This window comes from Oncorhynchus mykiss, chromosome 19 (assembly GCF_013265735.2).
Source record: "Oncorhynchus mykiss isolate Arlee chromosome 19, USDA_OmykA_1.1, whole genome shotgun sequence".
NCBI classification, from domain to species: Eukaryota; Metazoa; Chordata; class Actinopteri; order Salmoniformes; family Salmonidae; genus Oncorhynchus; species Oncorhynchus mykiss.
Window position 1 is genome coordinate 63042727 of NC_048583.1, and position 26831 is coordinate 63069557.

A 26831-nucleotide genomic window follows, 5' to 3' on the forward strand; every position below is an offset into this window, starting at 1 on the left:
AAGGGAGAGAGAGAGAGAGAGAGGGGGAGGGAGAGAGAGCTGAGACAGACAGAGAGAGAGAGAGAGAGAGAGAGAGAGAGAGAGAGAGAGCAGTATGGGGTACTGGAGATGTGTGTAGTGGGTTGTACTGTAACACAACTGGTGATTTGGTTTTATGACATTAAAAACTCGTGTATACTGATTTCTCTCAACAATCAGATGTTGTTTTCTTTATATATATATATTGATCTATAAATATACCATATATATATACAGTAGTCTATTATATAAGTCAGTCATTGTTGGTCATTTTAAATCTGTGTAGAGAACCAAAAGAGCAGAGAGGTACAACTACAATACCATGGGGTGTATTCACAACAAACCAAAAGAACCAAAAAAACTGGGAAGGACCGACCTGAATCTGTCCAATAGAGACTCTCGTTTTCGTTGCAAAACGTTTTTTTTTTTTTTCTCCATTTGCTAACGACTGCAACTGACAGAGATCGTCGGCTTGTAGTCCCAAAAACGGGAATGAGTCACCTCTGGTTCGTTCGGGAAAATTAACGAGGGGAAGAATATGGTTTTGTCATAAAATTGCAAAAATAATGTTTTAAAAAATAATGTTTACAAAAAAATAATGTCTGAGGTTTAACACAGGCTCAGGAGATCTTATACATTTAGTTCTGTAATATAATATCAGTCAGTTAACTTGACCTTTAGGAATTATGAGGCCTCTATGTGCATTCTGTAATTGCTTCAAAATTCACACAAAGTGACATTAGCTGATAAAGATTATCAAAGCATATCAGATCTTCTATAAGCCGGTGTTTACCACAGAACTTATTTTATGTGTTTGTTCTAAAAACCCCATTCATTTCCCCAACAGGCTTTGGCCAACAAGCCATGGAGGAGTTGGAGTGGCTCTCTATGAATACACCCTAGTAACACGATGAGGTCATCAGAGGGCGACCAGGAAGTTGCAGTGATACTCTGGTACCACCAGGTCGTGCCAGAGTATCAATCTCAATTGGCAATCTCAACCTCCAGTCCCTGTGATGTGGTTGTCTCTTGGACTGATCTGGTCTGGTCTGGTTTGGACTGCTCTGGTTTGGACTGCTCTGGTTTGGACTGCTCTGGTTTGGACTGCTCTGGTTTGGACTGCTCTGGTTTGGACTGCTCTGGTTTGGACTGGACTGCTCTGGTTTGGACTGGACTGCTCTGGTTTGGACTGATCTGGTTTGGACTGCTTTGGTCTGATGTGGTTTGTTCTGGTTTGGTCTGGTCTTGTCTGGTCTGGTTTGGACTGCTCTGGTTTGGACTGCTCTGGTTTGGCCTGGTTTGGACTGCTCTGGTTTGGACTGCTCTGGTTTGGACTGCTCTGGTTTGGACTGCTCTGCTCTGGTCTGGTTTGGACTGCTCTGGTCTGGTTTGGACTGCTCTGGTTTGGACCGGGTTAGGGTTTTGCCGGGCTAGGCCGTCATTGTAAATAAGAATTTGTTCTTAACTGGCTTGCCTAGTTAAGTAACATAAATAAACGACAAACAAACACAGTGACGTGTGCGTGGCTACAGGCATGTCAACATAGGTGTGTGTTTCATTATCAGGTCCATTCTTCCCCTCCTGAGAGTCTTATAGAAAACAAGACGAGTTGTGTTATCAAGTGACCACAAATAGAATGATATACACCCATGATCTTATCTACACCAAGGTTAGGCTCAATTCCATTTCTACCAGGGTTAGGCTCAATTCCATTTCAATCAGGGTTAGGCTCAATTCCATTTCTACCAGGGTTAGGCTCAATTCCATTTCTACCAGGGTTAGGCTCAATTCCATTTCAATCAGGGTTAGGCTCAATTCCATTTCTACCAGGGTTAGGCTCAATTCCATTTCAATCAGGGTTAGGCTCAATTCCATTTCTACCAAGGTTAGGCTCAATTCCATTTCTACCAGGGTTAGGCTCAATTCCATTTCTATCCGGGTTAGGCTCAATTCCATTTCTATCCGGGTTAGGCTCAATTCCATTTCTACCAGGGTTAGGCTCAATTCCATTTCAATCAGGGTTAGGCTCAATTCCATTTCTACCAAGGTTAGGCTCAATTCCATTTCTACCAGGGTTAGGCTCAATTCCATTTCAATCAGGGTTAGGCTCAATTCCATTTCTACCAAGGTTAGGCTCAATTCCATTTCTACCAGGGTTAGGCTCAATTCCATTTCTACCAAGGTTAGGCTCAATTCCATTTCTACCAGGGTTAGGCTCAATTCCATTTCTACCAGGGTTAGGCTCAATTCCATTTCAATCAGGGTTGGGGTCAACTCCATTTCAATCAGATTTGGGGTCAATTCCATTTCAATCAGATTTGGGGTCAATTCCATTTCAATCAGATTTGGGGTCAATTCCATTTCAATCAGGGTTGGGGTCAATTCCAATTCCATTCCAGTCAATTTAGAAAGTAAAACAGATTCCTCATTGAAAAGCATTGAAGATAATTGGAATTTGAATTTCGGTGTACCTGAATTGACTGGAATTGAAATGGAATTGAGCCCTACCTTGGTCAAAATACATTCAAACAATATATTTATCATGATGCCTGTCTTGTTTCTTTGATGGTAGATCATGTTGTTAGTTTGGTTGTAATTATGACTTTGTCACGTGAAAAGAGTTGATGTGTGACCCTGTGAGGCTCGGTTGGTAGAGAATGGTGCTTGCAACAGCAGGGTTTGTGGGTTCAATTTCCAAAAGTATAAATATGTGTGCACTCTACTGTAAGTCTCTGTGGATAAGAGTGTCTGCTAAATGACTACCGTGTACATACATACCCCTGTATCTCTTTCACTCGTCGTGCTGTTCTGTAGAGCTTACTTTGTCTTCAAACTACAAATCTTTAAAAGAAAAACTACAATTACCAGATACTGTACAGGAAGTGAAACATTGTCATTTTAAAAGTCAGATCACTAAGGGGTGGGTTTTAGACGTAGTTGGGCACACACAGTTTGTTGTTTTACACCACAATGCTGTCATTATCACTAATGCAAAAGGCGATAAGAACGCGTTTTAATGGATCGTCTTTATATAAAAAAATAATTGTAATGAGTTAAATATTCACGTCTAAAGTGCAAGGTGCAGGATGAGTTTTCTGAGGCCGTGTCACCTATTGGTTCTTTGCAAGGTGCAGGATGAGTTTTCTGAGGCCGTGTCACCTATTGGTTCTTTGCAGGACAACAGACAGGCCTCCATAATAAACAACTATTGCATAACTATCTAAGGGATTTTGCCTGTGCTTAACTCTATTCTGTTTTTGTTTTTTTTATCCTAAAAAAACTCCCTTGTCCTTGCCGATGACAAGCATACCCATAACATGCAGCCAACACCATGGTTGAAATATGAAGAGGGGTGTGTTGTCGTATTTGCCCCAAACATAACACTTTGTATTTAGGCCTGGTAATCACCAGATTACACTGGAGGTCATGAACAGTATTTAAAAAAATAAAAATCCACATATTAGACATTCAAGATCACATTTCTCAAAAGTGTATGTTTTTTTTGTTGTTGTGTAATCTCATCGTGCAGGTCAGAGGAGGGGGATTTGTTTAGTTTGAATATTTATTAAAAATCACCATATTTATTATAAATCACCATATTTATTATAAATCACCATATTTATTAAAAATCTCCATATTTATTATAAATCACCATATTTATTAAAAATCTCCATATTTATTATAAATCACCATATTTATTATAAATCACCATATTTATTATAAATCACCATATTTATTATAAATCACTGTATTTATTAAAAATCTCCATATTTGTAACAAAATCTTAAGTTGTTTCTCATTTGAATCAGCATTGATGTAACGGTATGTATGGCAACATTGAAATAAACTTTTATTTCACATTGTGATATGATTTTATAAATATTTTTTTTTAAAGACATGTGTGAATGATCTCTACTGATGTCCTAGGATATCAAATAGATATAATATATTTAACAAAAACTTTAATATAGATTTAATATAGACGTTATTCATTCATTGTGCTACTGATAAAATTAAAAAACAATCTCATGAATTGACATTTTCTTACCATGTCCATCTCACTGTAGCTGGGCCCTTAGCTCTCTGGTCAACAGTAGGGCACTATACTGTAGAGGACTCTGGTCAACAGTAGGGCACTATACTGTAGAGGACTCTGGTCAACAGTAGGGCACTATACTGTAGAGGACTCTGGTCAACAGTAGGGCACTATACTGTAGAGGACTCTGGTCAACAGTAGGGCACTATACTGTATAGGACTCAACAGTAGGGCACTATACTGTATAGGACTCTGGTCAACAGTAGGGCACTATACTGTATAGGACTCAACAGTAGGGCACTATACTGTATAGGACTCTGGTCAACAGTAGGGCACTATACTGTAGAGGACTCTGGTCAACAGTAGGGCACTATACTGTAAAGGAATGGTCAACAGTAGGGCACTATACTGTAGAGGACTCTGGTCAACAGTAGGGCACTATACTGTAGAGGACTCTGGTCAACAGTAGGGCACTATACTGTAAAGGACTCTGGTCAACAGTAGGGCACTATACTGTATAGGACTCAACAGTAGGGCACTATACTGTAGAGGACTCTGGTCAACAGTAGGGCACTATACTGTATAGGACTCTGGTCAACAGTAGGGCACTAAACTGTATAGGACTCTGGTCAACAGTAGGGCACTATACTGTATAGGACTCAACAGTAGGGCACTATACTGTAGAGGACTCTGGTCAACAGTAGGGCACTATACTGTAGAGGACTCTGGTCAACAGTAGGGCACTATACTGTATAGGACTCTGGTCAACAGTAGGGCACTATACTGTAGAGGACTCTGGTCAACAGTAGGGCACTATACTGTAAAGGAATGGTCAACAGTAGGGCACTATACTGTAGAGGACTCTGGTCAACAGTAGGGCACTATACTGTATAGGACTCAACAGTAGGGCACTATACTGTATAGGACTCTGGTCAACAGTAGGGCACTATACTGTATAGGACTCAACAGTAGGGCACTATACTGTATAGGACTCTGGTCAACAGTAGGGCACTATACTGTAGAGGACTCTGGTCAACAGTAGGGCACTATACTGTATAGGACTCTGGTCAACAGTAGGGCACTATACTGTAAAGGACTCTGGTCAACAGTAGGGCACTATACTGTAAAGGACTCTGGTCAACAGTAGGGCACTATACTGTATAGGACTGGTCAACAGTAGGGCACTATACTGTAAAGGAATGGTCAACAGTAGGGCACTATACTGTAGAGGACTCTGGTCAACAGTAGGGCACTATACTGTAAAGGACTCTGGTCAACAGTAGGGCACTATACTGTAGAGGACTCTGGTCAACAGTAGGGCACTATACTGTAGAGGACTCTGGTCAACAGTAGGGCACTATACTGTAAAGGACTCTGGTCAACAGTAGGGCACTATACTGTATAGGACTCAACAGTAGGGCACTATACTGTAGAGGACTCTGGTAAACAGTAGGGCACTATACTGTATAGGACTCTGGTCAACAGTAGGGCACTATACTGTATAGGACTCTGGTCAACAGTAGGGCACTATACTGTATAGGACTCAACAGTAGGGCACTATACTGTAGAGGACTCTGGTCAACAGTAGGGCACTATACTGTAGAGGACTCTGGTCAACAGTAGGGCACTATACTGTATAGGACTCTGGTCAACAGTAGGGCACTATACTGTATAGGACTCTGGTCAACAGTAGGGCACTATACTGTAGAGGACTCTGGTCAACAGTAGGGCACTATACTGTAAAGGAATGGTCAACAGTAGGGCACTATACTGTAGAGGACTCTGGTCAACAGTAGGGCACTATACTGTAGAGGACTCTGGTCAACAGTAGGGCACTATACTGTAAAGGACTCTGGTCAACAGTAGGGCACTATACTGTAGAGGACTCTGGTCAACAGTAGGGCACTATACTGTAGAGGACTCTGGTCAACAGTAGGGCACTATACTGTAAAGGAATGGTCAACAGTAGGGCACTATACTGTAGAGGACTCTGGTCAACAGTAGGGCACTATACTGTATAGGACTCAACAGTAGGGCACTATACTGTATAGGACTCTGGTCAACAGTAGGGCACTATACTGTAGAGGACTCTGGTCAACAGTAGGGCACTATACTGTATAGGACTCTGGTCAACAGTAGGGCACTATACTGTAGAGGACTCTGGTCAACAGTAGGGCACTATACTGTAAAGGAATGGTCAACAGTAGGGCACTATACTGTAGAGGACTCTGGTCAACAGTAGGGCACTATACTGTAGAGGACTCTGGTCAACAGTAGGGCACTATACTGTAAAGGACTCTGGTCAACAGTAGGGCACTATACTGTAGAGGACTCTGGTCAACAGTAGGGCACTATACTGTAGAGGACTCTGGTCAACAGTAGGGCACTATACTGTAGAGGACTCTGGTCAACAGTAGGGCACTATACTGTAAAGGACTCTGGTCAACAGTAGGGCACTATACTGTATAGGACTCAACAGTAGGGCACTATACTGTATAGGACTCTGGTCAACAGTAGGGCACTATACTGTAAAGGACTCTGGTCAACAGTAGGGCACTGTACTGTATAGGACTCTGGTCAACAGTAGGGCACTATACTGTATAGGACTCTGGTCAACAGTAGGGCACTATACTGTATAGGACTCTGGTCAACAGTAGGGCACTATACTGTATAGGACTCAACAGTAGGGCACTATACTGTAGAGGACTCTGGTCAACAGTAGGGCACTATACTGTAGAGGACTCTGGTCAACAGTAGGGCACTATACTGTAAAGGACTCTGGTCAACAGTAGGGCACTATACTGTATAGGACTCAACAGTAGGGCACTATACTGTATAGGACTCTGGTCAACAGTAGGGCACTATACTGTATAGGACTCTGGTCAACAGTAGGGCACTATACTGTATAGGACTCAACAGTAGGGCACTATACTGTATAGGACTCTGGTCAACAGTAGGGCACTATACTGTAGAGGACTCTGGTCAACAGTAGGGCACTATACTGTATAGGACTCTGGTCAACAGTAGGGCACTATACTGTAGAGGACTCTGGTCAACAGTAGGGCACTATACTGTAAAGGACTCTGGTCAACAGTAGGGCACTATACTGTATAGGACTCAACAGTAGGGCACTATACTGTATAGGACTCTGGTCAACAGTAGGGCACTATACTGTATAGGACTCAACAGTAGGGCACTATACTGTATAGGACTCTGGTCAACAGTAGGGCACTATACTGTAGAGGACTCTGGTCAACAGTAGGGCACTATACTGTATAGGACTCTGGTCAACAGTAGGGCACTATACTGTAAAGGACTCTGGTCAACAGTAGGGCACTATACTGTAGAGGACTCTGGTCAACAGTAGGGCACTATACTGTAGAGGACTCTGGTCAACAGTAGGGCACTATACTGTAGAGGACTCTGGTCAACAGTAGGGCACTATACTGTATAGGACGGACGGACTCAATAAGCATGCATGGCAGGGAGGGTCATCGATCTACATATTGCATTGCATTCTTAATAGCTAGCCTACTCATTATGACGCGTAGATCAGCGACCGAGCAGAGTTGATGCTCCCCCCGTCCCCGTCCCCGTCCCTACAGCATGGCACACCAGCCCAACATAAGTGCTGCCTGGTGTCTTCTCTCATTGAGCCGCAGCCAGCAGGCTGGGTGGGTGCAGAGCTGGCCACTGCTGTGTGGCCGAAACCGCTACCCCCATTCGTTCTGTTGAAGACGTTGCTGTCCATGGTGCTGAATGGTTTAAAGTTGCTGTTCATATTGTAGCGGGTTTGCTTGTTTGCCTTGTTGTAAACACCCTGTTATTAATATTGCCCACTGTCCGGTAAGGCGTTTTCGCAACATACTTATATTACGGTTGTCACACACAACCTCAGTCCAACACACAACCTGAAGCTATAGGATCAAGGTAAACACGTGATTGATGCAGACGTGCGCCAATCATATCGTAGGAGACAGGAGGCATGATTCGTCTGTTGGCACGTTTGGCTGGCTGGGAATAAAGAAGAGAGAGAGGGTGGTTGACAGCGCATGCACACAGCAAGGGGAATTATTAACGACGGAAAGTGGAAGTGGGAAAGGAGGAACATAATTGGTCATTTCCTAAATGGGAATTGTGATTCTTGATTTAGTCCTGCAGGTAGTAGCTAGGTACCACTACAGAGATTAACGAATGCTGCAAAAACCAAAGTGAGGCTGTTTTCAGCAGCAGCAGCGACGCTTCGACCGGGATTAGCCCACTAGGCTGCTTAGTTCTCACGGTGGCCGGGGTGGCTTTGTACCCAAGGTGCTGCGACCATCCTCGTGTCCCGGTGCGTGCAGGTGTTGGCTACGAGCTCCGCAGACTGCACCCTGTAATCCAGGACCAGGTTGCCCCTATGGATCGCTTCAATGGATGCCTCCAAACCCGCTTTTGACAACAACCCGAGTCCCAGCAGAAGGTACGTGTCTTCTTCTCCTCCAGATGGGTTGGAAACTGAAGCGTTTTGCTGGCCGGAGAATGACACTGTCGCCGGGACTGTCGGCGTTGATGCTCCGTCTAGCGGCCCAGGAGGACCGGACCTCTCAGGCTACTGGACCGCTGTGTTCGACTATGATGCTGGGGCGGAAGACGAGCTCAGCCTGCGAAAGGGTGACCTGGTGGAGGTGCTGTCGAAGGACTCGTTAGTGTCCGGGGACGAGGGCTGGTGGACGGGGCTGATCGAGGATCGGGTTGGCATTTTCCCCAGTAATTATGTCAGTATTGGGAACGGAATCTCTGAGAAAATACGGGACAGAGACACGTCAGTGAAGGAGTACTCTGATTACGCCGTGCCTTCACTACACCGTGAGTAACCGTCTGCATACCAGAGGTTGTCGTTTATTACTCCTGTTCAATGTTAACAATGTTTCATTGTCCTGCACATTTATCCCGGTTATCGGGCCACTCCGACAAAAAATAGCCCCCACTCTGGTTTACTGCTATGTCATCTCGGTGCAATAGGCTACCACCGATAGCAATAGAGGTTACAATCTATCTACCGGGCAGTCTAGAATCTGAAGCTGGGAGACCGTGATAATGACTGGCATATTATACTCTCTCTCTGTCAACCAAGGCCTTGGGCCTGCACCAGAGGCTGTAGGTAACTGTCAGTACAACACACCCCGCCTAGCACATCATATCAGGGCCGCTCGGCTCTTCCCTCCCTGGTACGTACAGCTTTGAAGCATCCCTGGTACGTACCGCTATGCTGAGCTAGCCTAATATTTGGTCTAGAGGAGTCTTAACGTTACTCCTTAGTCCAAGGACATGTTCCGTTTCAAAAGCAAATTGGCTCTGGGTGCCAAAAACGGTCAAAATACCCCATCTAAACGGTACGGTTCTAGAAACATAAATCACTCTACTTTTATATCACATCAACAAAAAAAAAAACGCAGATGCTAAATATACACTTACTGTACACGGTTGTAACTGGTCTTAACCGTATACTGCAGCAGACAGTATCTTTCAGTGACCACATGTTTGTAGTGTGTCTTCCGTTTACAACACAGGTGTTCAGAGATGTGTTACAACTCCGTAGACAAGAGTTGTAACATGGAGAAATGGCCTTTGGGAACCTTTAACCCTATTAAGCAGTGTATCAAAATGTAACCGGTAGGGAAGCCTAGTGGTTAGGGGTGGGGGGGGGGGGGGGGGCAGGTAGCCTAGTGGTTAGGGGGGGGGGGGGGCAGGTAGCCTAGTGGTTAGAGGGGGAGGACAGGTAGCCTAGTGGTTAGAGGGGGGAGGCAGGTATCCTGGTGGTTAGAGGGGGAGGACAGGTAGCCTAGTGGTTAGAGGGGGGAGGCAGGTATCCTGGTGGTTAGAGGGGGAGGCAGGTAGCCTAGTGGTTAGAGGGGGAGGCAGGTATCCTGGTGGTTAGAGGGGGAGGGGGGGGCAGGTATCCTAGTGGTTAGAGGGGGAGGACAGGTAGCCTAGTGGTTAGAGGGGGGAGGCAGGTATCCTGGTGGTTAGAGGGGGAGGGGGGGGCAGGTATCCTAGTGGTTAGAGGGGGAGGACAGGTAGCCTAGTGGTTAGAGGGGGGAGGCAGGTATCCTGGTGGTTAGAGGGGGAGGGGGGGGCAGGTAGCCTAGTGGTTAGAGGGGGGGGCAGGTAGCCTAGTGGTTAGAGGGGGAGGGGGGCAGGTAGCCTAGTGGTTAGAGGGGGGGGCAGGTAGCCTAGTGGTTAGAGGGGGAGGGGGGCAGGTAGCCTAGTGGTTAGAGGGGGAGGCAGGTAGCCTAGTGGTTAGAGGGGGGAGGACAGGTAGCCTAGTGGTTAGGGGGGGGGGGGGGGGGGCAGGTAGCCTAGTGGTTAGAGGGGGGGGGGCAGGTAGCCTAGTGGTTAGAGGGGGAGGGGGGCAGGTAGCCTAGTGGTTAGAGGGGGAGGCAGGTAGCCTAGTGGTTAGAGGGGGAGGCAGGTAGCCTAGTGGTTAGAGGGGGAGGCAGGTAGCCTAGTGGTTAGAGGGGGGAGGCAGGTAGCCTAGTGGTTAGAGGGGGGGGCAGGTAGCCTAGTGGTTAGAGGGGGAGGGGGGCAGGTAGCCTAGTGGTTAGAGGGGGGGGCAGGTAGCCTAGTGGTTAGAGGGGGAGGGGGGCAGGTAGCCTAGTGGTTAGAGGGGGAGGCAGGTAGCCTAGTGGTTAGAGGGGGGAGGACAGGTAGCCTAGTGGTTAGGGGGGGGGGGGGGGGGGCAGGTAGCCTAGTGGTTAGAGGGGGGGGGGCAGGTAGCCTAGTGGTTAGAGGGGGAGGGGGGCAGGTAGCCTAGTGGTTAGAGGGGGAGGCAGGTAGCCTAGTGGTTAGAGGGGGAGGCAGGTAGCCTAGTGGTTAGAGGGGGAGGCAGGTAGCCTAGTGGTTAGAGGGGGGAGGCAGGTATCCTGGTGGTTAGAGGGGGAGGCAGGTAGCCTAGTGGTTAGAGGGGGGAGGCAGGTATCCTGGTGGTTAGAGGGGGAGGCAGGTAGCCTAGTGGTTAGAGGGGGAGGCAGGTATCCTGGTGGTTAGAGGGGGAGGGGGGGGCAGGTATCCTAGTGGTTAGAGGGGGAGGACAGGTAGCCTAGTGGTTAGAGGGGGGAGGCAGGTATCCTGGTGGTTAGAGGGGGAGGGGGGGGCAGGTAGCCTAGTGGTTAGAGGGGGGGGGGGGGGGGCAGGTATCCTAGTGGTTAGAGGGGGAGGACAGGTAGCCTAGTGGTTAGAGGGGGGAGGCAGGTATCCTGGTGGTTAGAGGGGGAGGGGGGGGCAGGTAGCCTAGTGGTTAGAGGGGGGGGCAGGTAGCCTAGTGGTTAGAGGGGGAGGGGGGCAGGTAGCCTAGTGGTTAGAGGGGGAGGCAGGTAGCCTAGTGGTTAGAGGGGGGAGGACAGGTAGCCTAGTGGTTAGGGGGGGGGGGGGCAGGTAGCCTAGTGGTTAGAGGGGGGGGGCAGGTAGCCTAGTGGTTAGAGGGGGAGGGGGGCAGGTAGCCTAGTGGTTAGAGGGGGAGGCAGGTAGCCTAGTGGTTAGAGGGGGAGGCAGGTAGCCTAGTGGTTAGAGGGGGAGGCAGGTAGCCTAGTGGTTAGAGGGGGAGGCAGGTAGCCTAGTGGTTAGAGGGGGAGGCAGGTAGCCTGGTGGTTAGAGGGGGAGGCAGGTAGCCTGGTGGTTAGAGGGGGAGGCAGGTAGCCTAGTGGTTAGAGGGGGAGGCAGGTAGCCTAGTGGTTAGAGGAGGAGGCAGGTACTCTAGTGGTTAGAGGGGGGAGGCAGGTAGTCTAGTGGTTAGAGGAGGGAGGCAGGTAGCCTAGTGGTTAGAGGGGGAGGCAGGTAGCCTAGTGGTTAGAGGGGGAGGCAGGTAGCCTAGTGGTTAGAGGGGGAGGCAGGTATCCTGGTGGTTAGAGGGGGGAGGCAGGTAGCCTAGTGGTTAGAGGAGGAGGCAGGTAGCCTAGTGGTTAGAGGGGGAGGCAGGTAGCCTAGTGGTTAGAGGGGGAGGCAGGTAGCCTAGTGGTTAGAGGGGGGAGGCAGGTAGCCTAGTGGTTAGAGGGGGGAGGCAGGTAGGCTAGTGGTTAGAGGGGGAGGCAGGTAGTCTAGTGGTTAGAGGGGGGGGGGGGGCAGGTAGCCTAGTGGTTAGAGGGGGAGGCAGGTAGCCTAGTGGTTAGAGGGGGAGGCAGGTAGTCTAGTGGTTAGAGGGGGAGGCAGGTAGTCTAGTGGTTAGAGGGGGAGGCAGGTAGCCTAGTGGTTAGAGGGGGAGGCAGGTAGCCTAGTGGTTAGAGGGGGGAGGCAGGTAGCCTAGTGGTTAGAGGGGGGAGGCAGGTAGGCTAGTGGTTAGAGGGGGAGGCAGGTAGTCTAGTGGTTAGAGGGGGAGGCAGGTAGCCTAGTGGTTAGAGGAGGAGGCAGGTAGTCTAGTGGTTAGAGGGGGAGGCAGGTAGCCTAGTGGTTAGAGGGGGAGGCAGGTAGTCAATTGGTTAGAGGGGGAGGCAGGTAGTCTAGTGGTTAGAGGGGGAGGCAGGTAGTCTAGTGGTTAGAGGGGGGAGGCAGGTAGCCTAGTGGTTAGAGGAGGGAGGCAGGCAGTCTAGTGGTTAGAGGGGGGAGGCAGGTAGCCTAGTGGTTAGAGGAGGGAGGCAGGCAGTCTAGTGGTTAGAGGGGGGAGGCAGGTAGCCTAGTGGTTAGAGGGGGGAGGCAGGTAGCCTAGTGGTTAGAGCGTTGGGCCAGTAACCGAAAGGTTGCTAGATTGAATCCCTGAGCTGACAAGGTTAAACATCTGTTGTTCTGCCCCTGAACAAGGCAGTTAACCCACTGGTTCCCCGGTAGGCCGTCATTGCTCTGCCCCTGAACAGACAGTTAACCCACTGTTCCCCGGTAGGCCGTCATTGTTCTGCCCCCTGAACAAGGCAGTTAACCCACTGTTCCCCGGTAGGCCGTCATTGTTCTGCCCCCTGAACAAGGCAGTTAACCCACTGTTCCCCGGTAGGCCGTCATTGTTCTGCCCCCTGAACAAGGCAGTTAACCCACTGTTCCCCGGTAGGCCGTCATTGTTCTGCCCCTGAACAGACAGTTAACCCACTGTTCCCCGGTAGGCCGTCATTGTTCTGCCCCTGAACAGACAGTTAACCCACTGTTCCCCGGTAGGCCGTCATTGTAAATAAGAATTTGTTCTTAACCGACCTGCCTCGTTAAATAACTGTAAAAAACTTTTGTTTTTAGAAAATTATTTCTCGACAATATAAAAAGATAAGGTCCTTATGCTTCCAAAACCGTACCGCAGAGGGAAGTGTGTTAATGTTCAAGACCAAGCCTTACTGCTCTTAACAAAACTCCTACTGTTACTCTGTGGTCTGTATCTATCTATTGTTACTCTGTGGTCTGTATCTATCTACTGTTACTCTGTGGTCTGTATCTATCTACTGTTACTCTGTGGTCTGTATCTATCTACTGTTACTCTGTGGTCTGTATCTATCTACTGTTACTCTGTGGTCTGTATCTATCTATTGTTACTCTGTGGTCTGTATCTATCTACTGTTACTATGTGGTCTGTATCTGTCTACTGTTACTCTGTGGTCTGTATCTGTATACTGTTACTCTGTGGTCTGTATCTGTCTACTGTTACTCTGTGGTCTGTATCTATCTACTGTTACTCTGTGGTCTGTATCTATCTATTGTTACTCTGTGGTCTGTATCTATCTATTGTTACTCTGTGGTCTGTATCTGTCTATTGTTACTCTGTGGTCTGTATCTATCTATTGTTACTCTGTGGTCTGTATCTATCTACTGTTACTCTGTGGTCTGTATCTGTATACTGTTACTCTGTGGTCTGTATCTATCTACTGTTACTCTGTGGTCTGTATCTGTATACTGTTACTCTGTGGTCTGTATCTGTCTACTGTGACTCTGTATCTGTATATTGTTACTCTGTGGTCTGTATCTATCTATTGTTACTCTGTGGTCTGTATCTATCTACTGTTACTCTGTGGTCTGTATCTATCTATTGTTACTCTGTGGTCTGTATCTATCTACTGTTACTCTGTGGTCTGTATCTTTCTACTGTGACTCTGTATCTGTATATTGTTACTCTGTGGTCTGAATCTGTCTACTGTTACTCTGTGGTCTGTATATATCTACTGTTACTCTGTGGTCTGTATCTATCTACTGTTACTCTGTGGTCTGTATCTGTATACTGTTACTCTGTGGTCTGTATCTATCTACTGTTACTCTGTGGTCTGTATCTATCTACTGTTACTCTGTGGTCTGTATCTGTATACTGTTACTCTGTGGTCTGAATCTGTCTACTGTTACTCTGTGGTCTGTATCTATCTACTGTTACTCTGTGGTCTGTATCTATCTACTGTTACTCTGTGGTCTGTATCTATCTACTGTTACTCTGTGGTCTGTATCTATCTACTGTTACTCTGTGGTCTGTATCTGTATACTGTTACTCTGTGGTCTGTATCTGTATACTGTTACTCTGTGGTCTGTATCTATCTACTGTTACTCTGTGGTCTGTATCTGTATACTGTTACTCTGTGGTCTGTATCTGTCTACTGTGACTCTGTATCTGTATATTGTTACTCTGTGGTCTGTATCTATCTATTGTTACTCTGTGGTCTGTATCTATCTACTGTTACTCTGTGGTCTGTATCTATCTATTGTTACTCTGTGGTCTGTATCTATCTACTGTTACTCTGTGGTCTGTATCTTTCTACTGTGACTCTGTATCTGTATATTGTTACTCTGTGGTCTGAATCTGTCTACTGTTACTCTGTGGTCTGTATATATCTACTGTTACTCTGTGGTCTGTATCTATCTACTGTTACTCTGTGGTCTGTATCTGTATACTGTTACTCTGTGGTCTGTATCTATCTACTGTTACTCTGTGGTCTGTATCTATCTACTGTTACTCTGTGGTCTGTATCTGTATACTGTTACTCTGTGGTCTGAATCTGTCTACTGTTACTCTGTGGTCTGTATCTATCTACTGTTACTCTGTGGTCTGTATCTATCTACTGTTACTCTGTGGTCTGTATCTATCTACTGTTACTCTGTGGTCTGTATCTGTATACTGTTACTCTGTGGTCTGTATCTATCTACTGTTACTCTGTGGTCTATCTATCTATTGTTACTCTGTGGTCTGTATCTATCTAGTGTTACTCTGTGTTCTGTATCTGTCTACTGTTACTCTGTATCTGTATATTGTTACTCTGTGGTCTGTATCTGTATACTGTTACTCTGTGGTCTGTATCTGTCTACTGTTACTCTGTGGTCTGTATCTGTCTACTGTTACTCTGTAGTCTCAGTTCTGAGATGGTTGTTACAGATGTTGTGGAATGTTCTGAGATGGTTGATATATGTTGGGGAATGTTCTGAGATGGTTGATAGATGTTGGGGAATGTTCTGAGATGGTTGATAGATGTTGGGGAATGTTCTGAGATGGTTGATAGATGTTGGGGAATGTTCTGAGATGGTTGATAGATGTTGGGGAATGTTCTGAGATGGTTGTTACAGATGTTGTGCACAACATTTTAGTAAATGTTAAGTGAACATTCCCAGGATATTTAATCATTTTTTAAATTAAAAAATAAAACATATTTTGTTTTCAAAAACGTTAATTAGATTTTTTATGGACGTTACCATCCTAATGTTAAATAAAACCCTAACTAGAACTTAATGGGAATCTAATGTTCTGGGAATGTTCCCTGTTTGCTGGGTATTCCCTATATAGTGCACTACTTTTAACTAGAGCCCTATGGGACCTGGTCAAAAGTAGTGCACTACATAGGTGATAGGGTACGGTTTGGGACACATCCTCCATGTTTCAGAGGCAGCATGGCTCCTGGCCTACTTTCACATCACGTACTGTACAACATCTCTAGTGAAATATTTATCAAGGTCAGTAAGGCTGCTTAGCAGACTGTTAGTGATTCACAATGGCAACGTTTACCACCAACATACAGTACCTACATCACCCATAGACTCTGTTGTATGTGAAGAAGTAGTGCATCAACTAAAGAAAACAGTTTAAGGGCTCTATTCGATCCGTATCGCAGGAAGTTCAGCTTTTTAATTTTTTATTATTTTACCTTTATTTAACTAGACAAGTCAGTTAAGAAAATTCTTATTTTCAATGACGGCCTAGGAACAGTGGGTTAACTGCCTTGTTCAGGGGCAGAACGACAGATTTGTACCTTGTCAGCTCGGGGATTCGAACTTGCAACCTTCGGTTACTAGTCCAACGCTCTAACCACTAGGTTACGATTTAAATTTTAAAGGCAGTTTTTCCCTCTTTAGCGGAGGCCCTAAGTCTTCAGAGCCCCAAGTCTTCAGCTTTACAGACTGAATAGAGCCCTAAGTCTTCAGCTTTACAGACTGAATAGAGCCCTAAGTCTTCAGCTTTACAGACTGAATAGAGCCCTAAGTCTTCAGCTTTACAGACTGAATAGAGCCCTAAGTCTTCAGCTTTACAGACTGAATAGAGCCCTAAGTCTTCAGCTTTACAGACTGAATAGAGCCCCGAGTCTTCAGCTTTACAGACTGAATAGAGCCCCGAGTCTTCAGCTTTACAGACTGAATAGAGCCCTAAGTTTTCAGCTTTACAGACTGAATAGTGCCCTAAGTCTTCAGCTTTACAGACTGAATAGAGCCCTAAGTCTTCAGCTTTACAGACTGAATAGAGCCCTAAGTCTTCAGCTTTACAGACTGAATAGAGCCCTAAGTCTTCAGCTTTACAGACTGAATAGAGCCCTAAGTCTTCAGCTTTACAGACTGAATATAGAGCCCTAAGTCTTCAGCTTTACAGACTGAATAGAGCCCTAAGTCTTCAGCTTTACAGACTGAATAGAGCCCTAAGTCGTCAGCTTTACAGACTGAATAGAGCCCTAAGTCTTCAGCTTTACAGACTGAATAGAGCCCTAAGTCTTCAGCTTTACAGACTGAATATAGAGCCCTAAGTCTTCAGCTTTACAGACTGAATAGAGCCCTAAGTCTTCAGCTTTACAGACTGAATAGAGCCCTAAGTCTTCAGCTTTACAGACTGAATAGAGCCCTAAGTCTTCAGCTTTACAGACTGAATAGAGCCCTAAGTCTTCAGCTTTACAGACTGAATAGAGCCCTAAGTCTTCAGCTTTACAGACTGAATAGAGCCCTAAGTCTTCAGCTTTACAGGCTGAATAGAGCCCTAAGTATTCAGCTTTACAGACTGAATAGAGCCCTAAGTATTCAGCTTTACAGACTGAATAGAGCCCTAAGTCTTCAGCTTTACAGACTGAATAGAGCCCCAAGTCTTTAGCTTTACAGACTGAATAGAGCCCTAAGTCTTCAGCTTTACAGACTGAATAGTGCCCTAAGTCTTCAGCTTTACAGACTGAATAGAGCCCTAAGTCTTCAGCTTTACAGACTGAATAGAGCCCTAAGTCTTCAGTTTTACAGACTGAATAGAGCCCCAAGTCTTCAGCTTTACAGAATGAATAGAGCCCTAAGTCTCAACCTTCATGATTTCCTGGTGCATTGTAACCTGGGTACCAGTCTGTTTGGGCCATCATGCCACTTGCCACTCCTTGTCACGCCGGCAAGGAGTTGATATGATAGCACAAACATACCTGGAACCAGGCTAGGTGCATTGGTGAGAAAGGTAGATAAATATAAGAGTTTGATTGAAGCTAATTTATGGTTATGAATCATTGAATTATGTTTTTGTATAGAGGACGTCTGTTCATGCCCGTCTGTATAGCCCTTTACATTACCTTTAGTCTCTCATTGCTCTCTCTCTCTGTCCAATATCGTCTCTTGGTATCCCTGTTTCTCTCTCTCTGTCCAATTTCGTCTCTTGGTATCCCTGTTTCTCTCTCTCTGTCCAATATCGTCTCTTGGTATCCCTGTTTCTCTCTCTCTGTCCAATATCGTCTCTTGGTATCCCTGTTTCTCTCTCTCTCTGTCCAATATCGTCTCTTGGTATCTCTCTGTCCAATATCGTCTCTTGGTATCCCTGTTTCTCTCTCTCTCTGTCCAATATTGTTTCTTGGTATCCCTGTTTCTCTCTCTCTCTCTGTCCAATATCGTCTCTTGGTATCCCTATTTCTCTTTCTCTGTCCAATATTGCCTCTTGGTATCTCTCTGTCCAATATCGTCTCTTGGTATCCCTGTTTCTCTCTCTCTGTCCAATATCGTCTCTTGGTATCCCTGTTTGTCTCTCTCTCTGTCCAATATCGTCTCTTGGTATCCCTATTTCTCTCTCTCTGTCCAATATTGTCTCTTGGTATCTCTCTGTCCAATATCGTCTCTTGGTATCCCTGTTTCTCTCTCTCTGTCCAATATCGTCTCTTGGTGTCCCTGTTTCTCTCTCTCTGTCCAATATTGTCTCTTGGTATCCCTGTTTCTCTCTCTCTGTCCAATATCATCTCTTGGTATCCCTGTTTCTCTCTCTCTGTCCAATATCGTCTCTTGGTATCCCTGTTTCTCTCTCTCTGTCCAATATCGTCTCTTGGTATCCCTGTTTCTCTCTCTGTCCAATATCATCTCTTGGTATCCCTGTTTCTCTCTCTGTCCAATATCGTCTCTTGGTATCCCTGTTTCTCTCTCTCTTTCTGTCCAATATCGTCTCTTGGTATCCCTGTTTCTCTCTCTCTGTCCAATATCGTCTCTTGGTATCCCTGTTTCTCTCTCTCTCTGTCCAATATCGTCTCTTGGTATCCCTGTTTCTCTCTCTTTCTGTCCAATATTGTCTCTTGGTATCTCTCTGTCCAATATCGTCTCTTGGTATCCCTGTTTCTCTCTCTGTCCAATATCGTCTCTTGGTATCCCTGTTTCTCTCTCTCTCTGTCCAATATCGTCTCTTGGTATCCCCTGTTTCTCTCTCTCTCTCTGTCCAATATCGTCTCTTGGTATCCCTGTTTCTCTCTCTCTCTGTCCAATATCGTCTCTTGGTATCCCCTGTTTCTCTCTCTCTGTCCAATATCGTCTCTTGGTATCCCTGTTTCTCCCTCTCTGTCCAATATTGTCTCGTTGTACTCTTTTTTTGTCTCTCTGCCCAATATTGTCTCATGGTTCCCTGTTTCTGTCTCTCTGTCCTACTGTATACTGTACAGCATAGGTCTCTGTTCCTCCTTCTCTCCTTTCAGTTCTAGAGGTTGACTCTCTCTGTCCTATCTATGTTGTATGTAAGTTCTCTGTCCCACCCTATTCCTGTCATCTTCATATCCTTTACCCCCTCTTTGTCCTCATTCTCTCCTCTCATTGGTGGACAGGAGTGTCTGTTCCATGGAATTAGCCGTTTGAATTCTAGAATGGACATGAACCTTCTTACGATGGGATAAAGGACAGCCATTTTGGTCAGGGAGTTGGTGAACCATGGTCAGCCAGTGCTGCGATGAGATATTGTGTAAAAATAATGAATTTGAAGACTTTATCTACACCGTTTGTGTGTTAGCTAGCCTGCCGGTTTTACAGGAATGATTCTATACATGTTTTCCATTAACTGCCAATATGCCAACATTCCATTAACTGCCAATATGCCAACATTCCATTAACTGCCAATATGCCAACATTCCATTAACTGCCAATATGCCAACATTCCATTAACTGCCAATATGCCAACATTCCATTAACTGCCAATATGCCAACATTCCATTAACTGCCAATATGCCAACATTCCATTAACTGCCAACATGCCAACATTCCATTAACTGCCAATATGCCAACATTCCATTGACTGCCAATATGCCAACATTCCATTGACTGCCAATATGCCAACATTCCATTAACTGCCAATATGCCAACATTCCATTAACTGCCAATATGCCAACATTCCATTAACTGCCAATATGCCAACATTCCATTAACTGCCAATATGCCAACATTCCATTAACTGCCAATATGCCAACATTCCATTAACTGCCAATATGCCAACATTCCATTGACTGCCAATATGCCAACATTCCATTAACTGCCAATATGCCAACATTCCATTAACTGTCCAATATGCCAACATTCCATTAACTGCCAATATGCCAACATTCCATTAACTGCCAATATGCCAACATTCCATTAACTGCCAATATGCCAACATTCCATTAACTGCCAATATGCCAACATTCCATTAACTGCCAATATGCCAACATTCCATTGAAACAATGCAGTCCATCCACATCAATACACTGGTTGACATCAGTTGATGACAGGACAGACCCGGCTGTAAATACAACCAGTACTGATAATGTATTCTATAATAGGAATCACAAGCTTTCCAAGACAACAAAAACAAGTCGGTTTACATATATTTTATAGGCTATTATTTATATAGAAAACTGACATAAAAACATGTTTAAACTGTATTCATAATGTATGATAATATTGTAGGTTGACAATAGGATTTATTACACGATTTTTGATGTATCCTTACTTCTGTTCTCCTGCTTAGGTAAAATCAGGATTCTGCCTCCACTGTCATTAACTCCAATTAGACTGGTTTGGATTTCTCCCTGACCAATATGGCTGCCATTACTTTTTAATTGAATAGGGTCTCTGTGGCAAGGTTAATATCACTATATATTCCAAAATCACTTTTTGTTCTGTAGCCTGTTATATCTACATTATCTTTTGTTTGCAGCCTGTTATGTCTACATTATCTTTAGTCTGTAACCAGTTATGTCTACATTACCTTTTGTCTGTGACATGTTATATCCACATTACCTTTTGTCTGTGACATGTTATATCCACATTATATTTTTCTGTAACACGTTATATCTGCATTATCTTTTGTCGGTCATTGCTCACTCTCTGTCCTCTTTTGCTGTACCCCTGTTCCCTCTCATACCCTGTTTCCTCTCATACCCTGTTCCCTCTCATACCCTGTTCCCTCAGTTCTGGAGGTCGACTTCTCGGAGCTGACCCTGGAGGAGATCATCGGGGTGGGTGGTTTTGGGAAGGTGTACCGTGCCATGTGGCGTGGGGCGGAGGTGGCGGTGAAGGCTGCGAGGCGGGACCCCGATGAGGAGGAGGGACAGATCCTAGAGAGCGTTCGTCAGGAGGCCAAGCTGTTTGCAATGCTGCACCACCCCAATATCATGGCCCTACTGGGGGTAAGAATCCTGCTAAATCACCCCAATATCATGGCCCTGCTGGGGGTAAGAATCCTGCTATATCACCCCAATATCATGGCCCTACTGGGGGCAAGAATCCTGCTATATCACCCCAATATCATGGCCCTATTGGGGATAAGAATCCTGCTATATCACCCCAATATCATGGCCCTACTGGGGGTAAGAATCCTGCTATATCACCCTAATATCATGGCCCTACTGGGGGTAAGAATCCTGCTATATCACCCCAATATCATGGCCATAATGGGGGTAAGAATCCTGCTATATCACCCCAACATCATGGCCCTACTGGGGGTAAGAATCCTGTTATATCACCCCAACATCATGGCCCTACTGGGGGTAAGAATCCTGCTATATCACCCCAACATCATGGCCCTACTGGGGGTAAGAATCCTGCTAGGAATAGGGTGCCATTTGGGATGCAAACCTACGTCTTCTAATCCAGGTGAATGTCTTCTAACCCAGGTGTAATCCAGGTGAATGTCTTCTAATCCAGGTGTAATCCAGGTGAATGTCTTCTAATCCAGGTGAATATCTTCTAACCCAGGTGTAATCCAGGTGAATGTCTTCTAACCCAGGTGTAATCCAGGTGAATGTCTTCTAATCCAGGTGAATATCTTCTAACCCAAGTGTAATCCAGGTGTATGTCTTCTAACCCAGGTGTAATCCAGGTGTATGTCTTCTAACCCAGGTGTAATCCAGGTGTATGTCTTCTAACCCAGGTGAATGTCTTCTAACCCAGGTGTAACCCAGGTGAATGTCTTCTGACCCAGGTGAATGTCTTCTAACCCAGGTGAATGTCTTCTAACCCAGGTGTAATCCAGGTGAATATCTTCTAACCCAGGTGTAATCCAGGTGAATGTCTTCTAACCCAGGTGAATGTCTTCTAACCCAGGTGAATGTCTTCTAACCCAGGTGTAACCCAGGTGAATGTCTTCTAATCCAGGTGAAAGTCTTCTAATCAAGGTGTAATCCAGGTGTATGTCTTCTAACCCAGGGCGTAATCCAGGTGTACGTCTTCTAATCCAGGTGTATGTCTTCTAACCCAGGTGTAATCCAGATTAATGTCTTCTAACCCAGGTGTAATCCAGGTGAATGTCTTCTAACCCAGGTGTAATCCAGGTGAATGTCTAATAACCCAGGTGTAATCCAGGTGAATGTCTTCTAATCCAGGTGAAAGTCTTCTAATCAAGGTGTAATCCAGGTGTATGTCTTCTAACCCAGGGCGTAATCCAGGTGTACGTCTTCTAATCCAGGTGAATGTATTTTAACCCAGGTGTAATCCAGGTGTATGTCTTCTAATCCAGGTGAATGTATTTTAACCCAGGTGTAATCCAGGTGAATGTCTTTTAACCCAGGTGTAATCCAGGTGAATGTCTTTTTACCCACGTATAATCCAGATAAATGTATTTTAACCCAGGTGTATGTTTAGGTGCACCTTGAGATGCATATATCTGTGTTGGTGAAGACATACAGTGGCTTGTAAAAGTATTCACTCTCCTTGGCATTTTTCCTATTTTGTTGCCTTACAACCTGGAATTAAATTAGATTTTTTTGGGGGGGGTTGTATCATTTGATTTACACAAGATGCCTACCACTTTGAAAATGCAAAATATTTTTTATTGTGAAACAAAATCTAATTTGAGCGTGAATAATTATTCACCCCCCCAAAGTCAATACTTTGTAGAGCCACCTTTATTAAGAGCAATTACAGCTACAAGTCTCTTGGGATATGTCTTGGTACATCTAGCCACTGGGGATTTTTGCCCATTCTTCAAGGCAAAACTGCTCCAGCTCCTTCAAGTTGGATGGGTTCCGCAGGTGTACAGCCATCTTTAAGTCATACCACAGATTCTCAATTGAATTCAGTTCTGGGCTTTGACGCGGCCATTCCAAGACATTTAAATGTTTCCCCTTAAACCACTCGAGTGTTGCTTTAGCAGTATGCTTAGGGTCATTGTCCTGCTGGAAGGTGAACCTCTGTCCCAATCTTAATTCTCTGGAAGACTGAAACAGGTTTCCCTCAAGAATGTCCCTTTATTTAGCGCCATTCACCATTCATTCAGTTCTGACCAGTTTCCCAGTCCCTGCCGATGGAAAAACATCCCCACAACATGATGCTGCCACCACCATGCTTCACTGTGGGGATGGTGTCCTCGGGGTGATGAGAGGTGTTGGGTTTGTGCCAAACATAGCGTTTCCCTTGATGGCCAAAAAGCTCAATTTTTGTCTCATCTGACCAGAGTACCATCTTCCATATGTTTGGGGAGTCTCCCACATCCTTTTTGGCGAACACCAAATGTGTTTGCTTATTGTTTTATTTAAGCAATGGCTTTTTTTCTGGCCACTCTTCCATAAAGCCCAGCTCTGTGGAGTGTACGGCTTAAAGTGGTCCTATGGATAGATACTCCAATCTCCGCTGTGGAGCTTTGCAGCTCCTTCAAGGTGATCTTTGGTCTCTTTGTTGCCTCTCTGATTAATGGGGCCTTTCAGAACAGGTGTATATATACTGAGGTCATGTGACACTTAGATTGCACACAGGTGGACTTTATTTTACTAAATATGTGACTTCTGAAGGTAATTGGTTGCACCAGATCTTATTTAGGAGCTTCATAGCAAAGGGGGTGAGTACATATACACACACACCACTTTTCACTTTTTTTTTCATTTCACTTCACCAATTTTGACAATTTTGTGTATGTCCATTACATGAAATCCAAATAGAAAATCAATTTAAATTACTGGTTCTAACGCAACAAAATAGGAAAAACGCCAAGGGGGTGAATACTTTTGCAAGGCACTGTACACCTGGGAAGACACACCTGGGTTGATGAAGACACACACCTGGGTTGACGAAGACACACACTGTCATGTATTGTCATGTTGTGTCTTTCTGTCCTTTCCTTTCACCCTGTCTCCCTCTGCTGGTCGTACTAGGTTACCGTTTCTGTCCCTCTTTCCCCCAGCTGTTCCTTGTCTTCTCTGACTACCTCATTCACCCCTTTTCCCACCTGTTCCCTTTTTCCCTCTGATTAGGTCCCTATATCTCTCTCTGTTTCTGCTCCTGTCTTTGTCGGATTCTTGTTTGTGTGTCTCATGCCTGAACCAGACTATCATCGTGTTTGCTGCAACCTTGTCCTGTCCTGTCGGAATCTACCTGTCCATCTGAGCCCACGTGTGTTCATCATTAAAGAAACTCTGTTTGTTAATTCGCTTTTGGGTCCTCATTCACGCACCTGACAGAAGAATCCGACCAAGAATGGACCCAGCGACTTCGGATCCTCTCCACTCAGCCGTCGAGATCCAGGGAGCGATGCTAGGCAGACACGAGCAGGAATTGTCTGCTGCTCGACATGCCGTTGAGACCCTGGCCACCCAAGTCTCCAACCTCACAGAACAGGTTCACCATCTCCGCCTCGATCCACCGGCCACTTCCAGGGCTTTCGAATCTCCGGAGCCCAGAATCAATAACCCGCCGTGTTACTCTGGGGAGCCCACTGAATGCCGCTCGTTCCTCACCCAGTGTGATATTGTGTTTTCTCTCCAGCCCAACACTTACGCCAGGAGCACTGCTCGTGTCGCCTACGTCATATCTCTCCTTACTGGACGGGCTCGTGAGTGGGGCACGGCAATCTGGGAGGCAAGGGCTGAGTGTACTAACCAGTATCAGGACTTTAAGGAGGAGATGATACGGGTTTTTGATCGATCTGTTTTTGGGGAGGAGGCTTCCAGGGCCCTGTCTTCCCTATGTCAAGGCAATCGATCCATAACAGACTACTCTATTGAGTTTCGCACTCTTGCTGCCTCCAGTGGCTGGAACGAGCCGGCTTTGCTCGCTCGTCTTCTGGAGGGTCTCCGCGCAGAGGTAAAGGATGAGATTCTCTCCCGGGAGGTTCCTTCCAGCGTGGATTCCTTGATTGAACTCGCTATTCGCATTGAGCGACGGGTTGATCTTCGTCACCAAGCTCGTGGAAAGGAGCTCGCGTTCTCCGTTGCCCCCCTCTCCGCATCACTACCATCTTCCTCTGCCGGCTCGGGAGCTGAGCCTATGCAGCTGGGAGGTATCCGCATCTCGACTAAGGAGAGGGAACGGAGAATCACCAACCGCCTCTGTCTCTATTGCGGTTCTGCTGGTCATTTTGTCACTTCATGTCCAGTAAAAGCCAGAGCTCATCAGTAAGCGGAGGGCTACTGGTGAGCGCTACTACTCCTGTCTCTCCTTCAAGATCCTGCACTACCTTGTCGGTCCATCTACGCTGGACCGGTTCGTCAGCTTCCTGCAGTGCCTTAATAGACTCTGGGGCGGAGGGCTGTTTTATGGACGAGACCTGGGCTCGGGAACATGCCATTCCTCTCAGACAGTTAAGGGAGTCCACGGCCTTGTTCGCCCTGGATGGTAGTCCTCTCCCCAGGATTCAGCGTGAGACGCTACCTTTAACCCTCACTGTTTCTGGTAATCATAGCGAAACCATTTCTTTTTTAATTTTTCGTTCACCTTTTACACCTGTTGTTTTGGGCCATCCCTGGCTAGTTTGTCATAATCCTTCCATTAATTGGTCTAGTAATTCTATCCTCTCCTGGAACGTCTCTTGTCATGTGAAATGTTTAATGTCTGCTATCCCTCCTGTTTCCTCTGTCTCTTCTTCACAGGAGGAGCCTGGTGATTTGACAGGGGTGCCGGAGGAATATCACGATCTGCGCACGGTGTTCAGTCGGTCCAGGGCCACCTCTCTTCCTCCACACCGGTCGTATGATTGTAGTATTGATCTCCTTCCGGGAACCACTCCCCCCCGGGGTAGACTATACTCTCTGTCGGCTCCCGAACGTAAGGCTCTCGAGGATTATTTGTCTGTAGCTCTTGACGCCGGTACCATAGTCCCCTCCTCCTCTCCCGCCGGAGCGGGGTTTTTTTTTTGTCAAGAAGAAGGACGGGTCTCTGCGCCCCTGCATAGATTATCGAGGGCTGAATGACATAACAGTGAAGAATCGTTATCCGCTTCCTCTTATGTCTTCAGCCTTCGAGATCCTGCAGGGAGCCAGGTTTTTCACTAAGTTGGACCTTCGTAACGCTTACCATCTCGTGCGCATCAGGGAGGGGGACGAGTGGAAGACGGCGTTTAACACTCCGTTAGGGCACTTTGAATACCGGGTTCTTCCTTTCGGCCTCGCTAACGCTCCAGCTGTCTTTCAGGCATTAGTCAATGATGTCCTGAGAGACATGCTGAACATCTTTGTTTTCGTTTACCTTGACGATATCCTGATTTTTTCACCGTCACTCCAGATTCATGTTCAGCACGTTCGACGTGTCCTCCAGCGCCTTTTAGAGAATTGTCTTTTTGTGAAGGCTGAGAAGTGCACTTTTCATGCCTCCTCCGTCACATTTCTCGGTTCTGTTATTTCCGCTGAAGGCATTAAGATGGATCCCGCTAAGGTCCAAGCTGTCATTGATTGGCCCGCCCCTAAGTCACGCGTCGAGCTGCAGCGCTTTCTCGGCTTCGCGAACTTCTATCGTCGTTTCATCCGTAATTTCGGTCAGGTGGCAGCTCCTCTCACAGCCCTTACTTCTGTCAAGACGTGCTTTAAGTGGTCCGTTTCCGCCCAGGGAGCTTTTGATCTCCTCAAGAATCGTTTTACATCCGCTCCTATCCTTGTTACACCTGACGTCTCTAGACAGTTCGTTGTCGAGGTTGACGCGTCAGAGG

General features: G+C 46.0%; 1 protein-coding gene across 1 annotated transcript in view; it reads left to right on the forward strand.

Annotated features, from left to right (window-relative positions):
* Positions 1 to 8090: 8090 nt before the first annotated feature.
* The window catches only part of map3k9 (mitogen-activated protein kinase kinase kinase 9), a 52228-nt gene continuing 33487 nt past the window's right edge, over positions 8091 to 26831 (forward strand). Inside the window, exons 1-2 of the mRNA XM_036955349.1 lie at positions 8091 to 8902; positions 20891 to 21108. Of these exons, the coding sequence (XP_036811244.1) occupies positions 8467 to 8902; positions 20891 to 21108 (654 nt within the window). The 5' untranslated portion in view covers positions 8091 to 8466. The remainder of the gene's footprint in view (positions 8903 to 20890; positions 21109 to 26831) is intronic.